This window comes from Takifugu rubripes, chromosome 21, assembly GCF_901000725.2.
Source record: "Takifugu rubripes chromosome 21, fTakRub1.2, whole genome shotgun sequence".
NCBI classification, from domain to species: domain Eukaryota; kingdom Metazoa; phylum Chordata; class Actinopteri; order Tetraodontiformes; family Tetraodontidae; genus Takifugu; species Takifugu rubripes.
Genome location: NC_042305.1, coordinates 17,600,805 through 17,609,997, shown reverse-complemented (window position 1 = coordinate 17,609,997; position 9,193 = coordinate 17,600,805). Strand labels below are relative to the sequence as shown.

The following is a 9,193-nucleotide window of genomic DNA, read 5'->3' as shown; positions in this document are numbered from 1 at the left end:
CGTGTGAGTTGACATGCTTTCCCCCCATCCTCATAGTTTTTTATTCTAATAACTCCAATTTAATCCAGGAAATTCAGAGGCGATGACGTCCTCTTTAAATACACAATACGGTCCGCGCTTCCGTTTATCGTCTCCATGGTAACGTTACAGCCAATCATTAACGAGTTAAAATATGACGTAACGTCATAGCCAATCATCGAGCTCGTCCTTGAGGAGTCGGACCTTTTCAAACAGCGTAGCAAGCGTTTTGGAGCCGACGGGATATTATTAAACACGCTAAAGTGTGCTAGCCATCAAAGATATACAATTTTGTCAGACTAGCAACCATTTGAAGGTGTCGGTAAAGCACATTCAATTGCAACGCAGGTATTTTGTCTCTGTTAAGGCTTTAATTGACTTATTTATTCACTTATTAATTTACTGTCAATGTATGGTTCAGTTTTGCATGCTATGCCTGAACATATAAGTAGCTACAGTCAAGAGGTTTGATCAGCACTATCAATGTATTCGTAGATGTTTTATCTGTCCAAAACTATAGTTATAAGAATAACTTTAGCAAAATTCTTCCATGCTTCTCTTTTCTTCGAAGTAATTTAAGTCTAACTACTATTACTTTGTCATTGTGTGATCAAAATCCAGTGTGTACTCAATGGCCACACAAGAGTGTAGAACAATCGGTATTACCATTTACGTTTAGGGTGTAAAACAGTACTCAATCGGTATGTATGTTTTGTCCAGATGTCCTTAGAGGAAGAGTATAGGAACAGTCCTGTTTTAGTTGAGGACTCAGACGGGGGAGGCTCTGTTTCTGCTGACTTCCAGGTAATAATATGATCATTCACAGCATATAGTCATATATTGGAAGCCTACATGTTTTTTGTGCCTTTATCGACTCATGACAGAGTTAAGGCATGCAATCAACCAAAAACAGGAGCTGATACATATAGCCAATGAGTCATCCTTTTGCAGACTATTTGAATAGTTGATAAAATTAGTTATTTTACTTCTTGTATTTTGATGTGTATGGATGAGCATGATGAGTATGAGGAGCTTCTTCACTACGCTGTCGTCGCCCCAAAGCTAGAGATGTTCAACCCTGCTCACTTGAAGCCGCTGAGCACCTTGGATATTTCCGCAGAGAGACTGAATCCCCAAAGAAATGAAGACCCATCTCAGCGTTCAGCAGGTATCTTGTTTTCCTCTTTAATGCAGAACAGCATACTAGACACATTTTCCCAAAGCCTTCTGACAGAAATACAGCATCGGTTTTAATCTACCTGATGTCTTTGGAAAATACCATATGATATAAGACTGTAGCTGCTATCTCTGGCTCATTTTTTAAAAAGACCCTCTGCCTCCTCCCCCGACCTTCAACTAGATTTATTATTTCAGTTTTAGTGCTGTCGTTGGAATGTGGCTATGAATTTCCCCAGTATGCTTTATGGTGGGGCCTTCTCTATCTTGCAGGATTTCATTAAGTTGTTAAAAGAAAATGATTCCTGGATGAGGAGCCATCCGTGTTGAATTCTGCTGTTACATTTTTAATCTGTACCTGAATTTATGGTGTAACTGTGTTAATGTTACTCTGTCCTCTTTCAGTTATAAGCGCTGAAGAAAAAGATGGAATCCATTTTAGCAGTAAGTCGACACATGGGTCTTTCCACTGATTTTGGAGCCCTCCATAAGTTCTAGAGTCTCTCAGGTTAAATTCCATTAAAATACACAGAGACGGTTAAATTTGTTGTTGGTCGAAATGTATTGACCATTAATTTAAAAAGGGAAAGACCTTCATGTTGTGCTCGTCTCATTTCCCATGTGTTTCTGTCCCTTTCAGCTGAGACTCCTCACACATCCAAAAGGGTGTCAGTTTTGTCAAAAGAAGGTTTGCACCCACTACCAGAGAGGTTGGGGTCCAGCTGCCCAGACCATGAAACGTCTGTCATTACAGAGATGTTTATCACAGAGGAGAACATTGGCAAGATGGAGAACATTCTGGACACGTGGAGCAACAATCTAACAGTTAGTGAGCGCTCAATTTGGAGGCCTTGAATTCTCTTCTACAGATTCAGAAAAGCATGAATTCATTGTAAATGGAACTGAGACCCATATAAATGTATATTGTTTACTTAAGACCATCATCTCAGGTTTATTTATCTGTTCATCTAATATGAATAACTTACGATGTGGCAAGTCTTGGCTGGACTTGCGTAACATCGTGACTGTCTCGCTTTCTTTTCCTTTAATTAGTCTAACGTTCTGACTGAGCTAAGGAAGTGGAAGCTAACATTCCTGGAGCAACACAAACAAGAAATGAGGAAAGAGAGGGAGAGGCATGCAGCCGAGGCAGCTGGCCTGAAATCAGAGCTGGACAGCCTGAAGGAGCTGCTGAAAACCTATGAGACATCCAGCCAGAGAAAAGATGAGGTAATTAAGCAGTATGTATTTGCCTTCACCTGGTTGGTTGATTACCATTAATTAACCAGATGGGTTGGGTGATGGAAGTGTTGTTCTTCTATAACACGATGTCTCTATTGCAGGTTATCGTGAACTTGAGCCAAGTCTTGGATAAGCAAAAAGAAAAGCTTGAAAAGATGAGGGCCCTCACCCAATGGAGAATTAAACACACTGAGGCCAAAGAAGAGGTAAACTCATAGGAAGTTAAAGATTCTTTTAATACAGTCAGGAGACTTTTTGATCACCATTGTGTGACCACAACATAATGCAATCGGTATTGTTTTAATGATCTAATATTTACAACCCAACTTCTGTTGGGTAATGCGTAAAGTTGAACAATGCACACACAAAGCGATATTTAGTTACAGTGTTTTGTTGTGTTTGTGGCTCTGTGGCAGGCTCTCTCTTTTCAAACCGCCCGGCAGCACTACAATTTGCAGCTGAAGAGGAGGGTGTGGCTGGGGTGGCACTCTCTGGTGCAGAAACATTGGAAAGTTCAGGTGGAACAGGCCTGTCGTGCAAAGGCTGAAGAGGTCTGCTCCCAGTTGTCGGCAGAATATGAGAGCAAACTCGCAGAGGTAAATAAAGCAGTGAGGGATTGAATACGGGAACACAGATATATTGCATATATGCCACATTGTTGAAACAGTAGAAGGAGCAGACCGGAAGCAGCACTTGCTCCATATTGTAGTGGAGTATAACAAACATGATTGTGCATGAAAACAATATTCGTGGGTTATTTTCACATCAAATGGATCTGTCTGCGCTCTGGTACCCATCTCCGCAGCACTGTGAGACTATAGAGAAGGCCCAGGCAGAGATTCAGAGACTGCGACTCGAGCGAGAACGCTACGAGGAGTCGATGAAGAAAGCCTTCATGAGGGGTATCTGTGCTCTCAACATGGAGGCTCTTGGCATGTTTAATAGCACAGAGGGGCGACCGGAGCGAGCGCCATCACAGGATCAACATGGTCTGTAACAGAATTGCCGCATGAACGTGGGTTCATAATATATCCTCTCTTGTTTTTAAAATGATTAGGATGTCCTAAGTATCATTGTAGAGTAATAGTTTAAAGAATATGCTCATTTTGGCCTCTATTACATCTTAACAACCATCTTAACACAAAGCAACTGCACATTATTGACATTTAACCAGTACAGAGAAACCAGCAACCAAAGACAAATCGGTTGGATTATTTCTAATAGGATCAGCCAGTAATTTCCTTCTGACTTCATTGGGAAATATTAATTCAATAACCCATTTTCTTCATAAAATGTGCTAATTATTGTATGGAGAATATTCACAATGGTTTTTTTCCCCCTTACAACAGATACTGTCCTTCCCAGGGATGACAATGGCTATACTGCAGTGGCTCAAATACAGCCACATCCCAACCCCTCTACCCAGTTCATCCCAGGGCACTTTGATCCTTCTCATAACCAGGTATGTGTTATGGTGACAGACTGACGATTCTCTTTCTAATTAGCACACACCCACCAAAAATGTGTTCCTGATTCCTTTTCCCTCAGGGGAGCTCAGGAGCCCCTGTGCCCCCGCTCTCAACTGTGGTCCACAGCTCGTTGCCACCTGGGGGCACTGCAGGTTTCCAAAAACAGGTAAAGTTTCCCATCAACCAATCAGCTCTGCTCTAAGCAAATATAAATGTAAAGTAAAGCGGAGTATTGGGCGACCAGTCGTCTCGCATCAACTGCGTTTATTTCAGGTGAGCGGCCGTGTTGTCACAGCGGGTCAACAAAAGCCTTTGAAGACTGTGACCGCTCGCATCACCGCGCGTACTGACGTTGCCAAGAGCTCACGCAGCAAACTGCAGGTGATGGGTGTGGCCCCGCCCATGACTTCTATCATAGTTGAACGCCATCATCCTGTCACGCAGGTATCACGCTTCATTCTTCACCGGGACGTCACCGTGGGTCACCGAGAGAAGCTGAAAAGTCTTGATTTTGTCTTTCTTTCAGCTCACCATCGGCCAGGCAACAGCTGCCAGGTTCCCTCTCTCCTCCCAGCAGGGCCAGAGCTCCGCTGGAGGCAGGGGCTCTTCCAGAGCTCCCACCAGCACATGCCATGTCCACTCCATCAAAGTGGTTGAATGAACCTACGGATGTGTCGATCTCCTAATCTAGAGTGAACGTTTAAAAATCCTCAAATTGGTTATATTCGTTCAATTTACACATATTCTTGATTTTGACCTTTCTACATTTGGAGGTGACCTTCGGGACTTTCCGTCCAATTCGATTTATTAACGAGTGGAGCAATAACAGTTAAAAACACTGCATTAGTACCAGCTAGGCAAGTCAACTGACTTGAAATGGATGCTTATATTTTTATAGGTTTTTACCCTGAAACATAAAATATAAAACTCTACCAGAATGTTTACAGTCCCGTTTAGTTTTTGTCAGCGTTTTGAGGCGAGAGGGTCCAAAATAAAAGTAGTTTACTTCGAACAAAAGCCATCTGTTAATAAAAAGTTGGGATTTAGTTTTCATTAAAAACAATAAATTATTTTCACTGATGACTACCTGCACTGATGAGTATGCAAAGCTGCCAAGATGCTGCTCCTTCGATCCACGAGTTGCACAATTTACTCTCAGGAAATGTTGCAGTTTTTACTTTTGTCTTTATCCTCCTCCATCCGAATCTTATCTGCAAGACAAAGATGGTCTGAAAGTTTGCTTGTTTCCTTTATATCGATGTTGGACAAACGTCCTAATGACCAGTGCAGACTTGTGGTGCCGTGGAAACAGTGAGGTCAAGCGGGGAAAGTGTCTGGATTGCTATCCTGTTCATGAATTATATAACAGAGATTGAGCTGCTTGGCACCAACAGGCTGGTTAGTCAGACAGAGAGACACAACCATTGTTTTGGTCCTTCCACAAAGGAAAGTGAAACAGGAGTGAAGAGAAGTTCCTTTTTGTACCTGCAGCTTTACTGTTGCCTGTGCTGATGAGGGCTTGGTAAAGTTCTTTAGCAGGGCTCGTCCCAGCCAGCTCTGCTCCGTGGAGCCATACCAGCAACATCCTGTTTCCATGTTCTTTATAGCTGTGTTGGCCTGTGGATGAACATGGCCGGGCACTGATGGTCAGAATAACATTTACAGCTGTGCTAAACTCCAGCTCTACAGTAGAGAACCGCCTGCATACGTAGAGGCGCTTCGCAGGTATTAACCCGACATTGCTATATTTCTATCCACACATACTGATGCAAATGCCTCTCGCTCAGCTCCAGTACCTGTCCACTGCTGCTCAATGGCGGACATCTGCATCTTTGTGAAGCCCCAGTGTTCCGCCAGTCTTTTCCAATCTGCCGGCTTCAGGAGCTCATACGCCAGGCGCCAGACCATGGAGCGGAACTGCTTGGTCTCCACGCGATGGTCAGGCTTAAATGTGAGCGGGAACTGGCTGTAAACAGGCTCATTAAGCTCTGGGTTTGCCTGAAAGGGCGACGCAATTATGTCAGCAGATTAACAAAGGTCACAAGCCTCAGACATTATTGGAAAGATGTGAATATGATATAAGCGCTTGACAATTGAGGAAGAGAATTGGATCAATCATAATTTAGCTGTCAGATATTAGTTAAGTCCTTGTGCCATTTAGGCATCATTTTATAAAGGAATACGGCTGCTCGTGATTAATATTTAAAGTATTGACTGTAAAGAATCATTCATTTCTATAGTGTTGCCACCATTAAGCTGCAGATATCATTTCCCTGCACCTCACCTTCCTCCAGGCGTAGTATCGCTCCGCTTTGATGATCATGTCCACAATAATAGCCTCATCTGCTCTGGCTGCTACCCCCAGCACCGTCTTGCCCTGCTACTCCAAGTCCAAACAGGTAAGTCAAGTTAGAACGCTCTTCATTAGACCTCATCAATGCAGCACTATATTAGTCGACCAAATCGTAGTTATGGTATCCGAACCTTGTCTTGAATCGTTTGATCAAATTCAGCCTTAAGGAGCATCTCCACGACATCGATCTTGGCCAGGTCTGCAGCGACGTGCAGAGCGGTCTGGGACCTCTGACCATCAACAGCGTAGAACAACACACACACTTAATATAGAAAGCATTCTTCCAACTGTTGCTGTACTGGGCAGCTGGTACCTTATTGATGGCGTTGACGTCACATCCTGCTGTCAGTAGACAATGAATGACGGGGATGTGATTGTTCTTCACTGCCAGGTGAAGAGGAGCCTCCTGGTCCTGAGAATTAAACTCAAAGATGTGAAACAGAGCAGGAAATCTATCAGGGGTGCAAACTGCTTTATTACCTGATTCCTTGCATTTGTATCGGCTTTGTACTCCAAGAGGAGCTGGACAAAACCTGTGTCTCCTCTCTCTGAAACCGGATGGAGAACACTGGATTTGTCCTAGAAAGAAGTCCAGACACACTCATTAATGCATAGATTTATGGTAGCGCTGGAAGGATTAAGCAGAAACGGTGGGTGATTTGAAAATAGCGTGCATTTCTTATCGGACCATGAATACGTTGGGTTCACAGCCGGCCTTCAGCAGGGTCAGGGCGCACTCCTCATGGCCGTTGTCTATAGCCTGGTACAGAGCTGTTTCACCTTCCTGCAACACAGATGTAAAAATAAAGGGCTTTCTTTGTGACATTTCAATTCAATTTCTTGGTGAAGCCCTTTCATTCTTATCTTCAGGCGATGCTATCGTCACTCGGATGATGTCTATCATTGATTTCAGTCCAAGAAGAAGAACTGAGTAGATCTTATCAGGCGTCATTTACATGTCAGAGATCAGTTTCCGGCCAGAACACATTTGCCTGACATAACAGTAACCACACAAACACTGGCGATGCAGCAACAATGGAGCAGTGGATTAGCCGCCCAACACACACGCTTGAAGAGGATGTTTGCGCTGATTCCCTACCGCATTGGCTTCATCCCGAGTATCGAAGTGCAGCAGCAGCAGATGGACGGCGTCCAAGTGTCCGTTACTGGCAGCTAAGTGCAGGGGTGTGTCTCCAGCCTGGTGGGATGGAGGGAGGGAGGGAGAGAGGGAGAGAGGGAGGGGCACAACCTGCATCAAAGTCTGTTTGACTTTGAGATTTTCAAATGTGCGTTTAAAAGTAGAAGCAGCTTGATGGATGGAAAAGAAAAATGAGTCCCGACACACCAGGTTGGGCTTCATGGTGTCCATGTTGTATTGCTCCAGCAGCATCTCCAGCATGTCCACACAGCCGTTCTCTGCAGCCAGCCCGAAAGCCCGGTTTCCCGACTGAAATGTGGATCATTACCTTCAATCTGGGTTTGGATTTTACAGTTGAAATAGGAAAGAAAAGAAAAAAGAGTCAAGTACTTACGTTGTCCTCTTTGTCCAGTTCTTTCATTTGCAGATCATTTATGATATACTCTACGATGTCGGTGTGGTTGTTTAAAGCAGCGCAGTGCATAATATTCAGACCGTCCTGCAGCGCAACAGCAAATTAAATAATCAACCATGATGTATTTGATGTGGCTAGAGGTTATTTGGATTGTGGTATTTTCAAAATATCTGAAAAAATATCGCTTTCTTTTTAATCTAAAAACATATACATACAGTTTCCCATTACATTAATTTAATTTGTACGAATTTTGCTGCCTTTACCTCATTTTCCACCTTTTGTTCCGCCCCCGCCTGCACTAATAATTTCAAGATTTCCAAACTACCAAACCAGGCGGCTAAATGTATGGAAGCCATACCGAACTGTCAACAAAAAAGGGCATCTTGTTGAGATGAATTACAATTTCAGCTATTTGAATATATGCTGGGTTTTTCTAGACTCACTCTGTCCTTTTGGTCCACTTTGATTCTCCGCTGCAGGAGAAACTGCACAGCTTCCTTGTTTTTCCCCGCCACTGCATAATGTAGCGCAGTCCTGTCATTCTGAGGCAAACAGGTCCTTTTATTCTCTACTCTTACAGAAATGGCACAAGCCTCACGTGTTTGTGCGGCGCTGTACTCACCACATTCTTTGCATTGACGTTCAGGCCCCTGCCAACCACCTTCATGGACTCCACGTCATTATTCTTGGCCGCCTCCATGAACTGCTTCTCTGCTTTTAATACTGGACAAGACATCAGAAAGCTCAATAACATGTTGGGGAAAATGACCCTTAATGGAGGTAGCATACTCACACATCTCATTGTTGTCAAAGGCATTATCCGTGTCTTTCTCCTGGTGCTGGTGAAGCAGCAAGTCGCCAAATTCCTTCAGGTGTTCCCGTTTGCCGAGCTTTGGAATACTGGGATCGTACCTCTGAAGACGGTGCTTCTCAACCATCTCCCTCAAAGCCCTCTGCATCGCGAAACCCTTTGTGGTGTTGTGTAACCAAGGCGTGCTTTGTTTTCCCGAACAAACAGTTTAATGGCCAAGTTTGGACATTAAGTTAAAAGTCAAACCAGCCAGTTCTACCAACTATCAGGCTCCCAAGTGAGCAAGCCTCTCATCCTGCCAGACGCTCGAGGGCTGCTTAATATTTACTTTATTGGTTCACACCCTTGAACAACACTAGCTTAAAACACAAAAACGCTGACCTGGTACACAAATAGCAGGCAGCAGACACCAGTAACTAGTTGACCACATGTTGAATTCCACCATGTGGTCATGAAAGTCATCTGCGGTGGTGCATTTCCTGTCAACACTACATAAAAGTGAGACATGGAAACGGACATAAGGCTTCAATAGCTGCTGAACCTGTTTGTGCAGCTCGTTTTACTTCCTACA

General features: G+C 43.7%; 2 protein-coding genes across 5 annotated transcripts; one reads left to right on the top strand and one right to left on the bottom strand.

The window, feature by feature from the left end:
• The first annotated feature begins 215 nt into the window (after nucleotides 1-215).
• Nucleotides 216-4,857, top strand: poc5 (POC5 centriolar protein homolog (Chlamydomonas)). Of its 4 annotated transcripts, none has more exons than XM_011615863.2 (13): nucleotides 216-366; nucleotides 739-822; nucleotides 1,081-1,186; nucleotides 1,600-1,638; nucleotides 1,835-2,019; nucleotides 2,248-2,424; nucleotides 2,538-2,642; nucleotides 2,853-3,032; nucleotides 3,242-3,425; nucleotides 3,786-3,898; nucleotides 3,985-4,071; nucleotides 4,179-4,349; nucleotides 4,432-4,857. In XM_011615863.2, exons 2-13 carry the CDS (start codon nucleotides 739-741, stop codon nucleotides 4,564-4,566), a joined length of 1,566 nt encoding a protein of 521 aa, XP_011614165.1. In that variant the 5' UTR covers nucleotides 216-366; the 3' UTR covers nucleotides 4,567-4,857. The 4 variants fall into 4 exon arrangements, with proteins under 4 accessions (XP_011614165.1, XP_011614164.1, XP_011614163.1 ...); XM_011615862.2 differs by having other exon boundaries at nucleotides 1,033-1,186; XM_011615861.2 differs by having other exon boundaries at nucleotides 1,018-1,186.
• On the bottom strand, nucleotides 4,788-8,942 carry ankdd1b (ankyrin repeat and death domain containing 1B). The gene is made up of 16 exons (XM_029830117.1): nucleotides 8,605-8,942; nucleotides 8,434-8,534; nucleotides 8,255-8,353; nucleotides 8,075-8,173; nucleotides 7,791-7,895; nucleotides 7,604-7,705; nucleotides 7,358-7,456; nucleotides 6,947-7,042; nucleotides 6,739-6,837; nucleotides 6,572-6,670; nucleotides 6,390-6,488; nucleotides 6,190-6,285; nucleotides 5,702-5,903; nucleotides 5,391-5,522; nucleotides 4,993-5,116; nucleotides 4,788-4,927 (listed from the first exon to the last, which is right to left on the bottom strand). Exons 1-15 carry the CDS (start codon nucleotides 8,768-8,770, stop codon nucleotides 5,061-5,063), a joined length of 1,650 nt encoding a protein of 549 aa, XP_029685977.1. The 5' UTR covers nucleotides 8,771-8,942; the 3' UTR covers nucleotides 4,788-4,927; nucleotides 4,993-5,060.
• Nucleotides 8,943-9,193: the final 251 nt, after the last annotated feature.

What these genes read in the sequence shown, in the direction of transcription:
- poc5 (XM_011615861.2), top strand. Translation starts at nt 739, where the DNA reads ATGTCCTTAGAGGAAGAGTATAGGAACAGTCCTGTTTTAGTTGAGGAC. An exon ending in TTGATCCTTCTCATAACCAG is followed by an intron (nt 3,899 to 3,984) that starts GTATGTGTTATG and finishes CTTTTCCCTCAG; the next exon opens with GGGAGCTCAGGAGCCCCTGT. An exon ending in GCCATCATCCTGTCACGCAG is followed by an intron (nt 4,350 to 4,431) that starts GTATCACGCTTC and finishes TCTTTCTTTCAG; the next exon opens with CTCACCATCGGCCAGGCAAC.
- ankdd1b (XM_029830117.1), bottom strand. Translation starts at nt 8,770, where the DNA reads ATGCAGAGGGCTTTGAGGGAGATGGTTGAGAAGCACCGTCTTCAGAGG. An exon ending in ACGTCAACGCCATCAATAAG is followed by an intron (nt 6,489 to 6,571) that starts GTACCAGCTGCC and finishes GTTGATGGTCAG; the next exon opens with AGGTCCCAGACCGCTCTGCA. An exon ending in CATTGAGCAGCAGTGGACAG is followed by an intron (nt 5,523 to 5,701) that starts GTACTGGAGCTG and finishes GTTCATCCACAG; the next exon opens with GCCAACACAGCTATAAAGAA.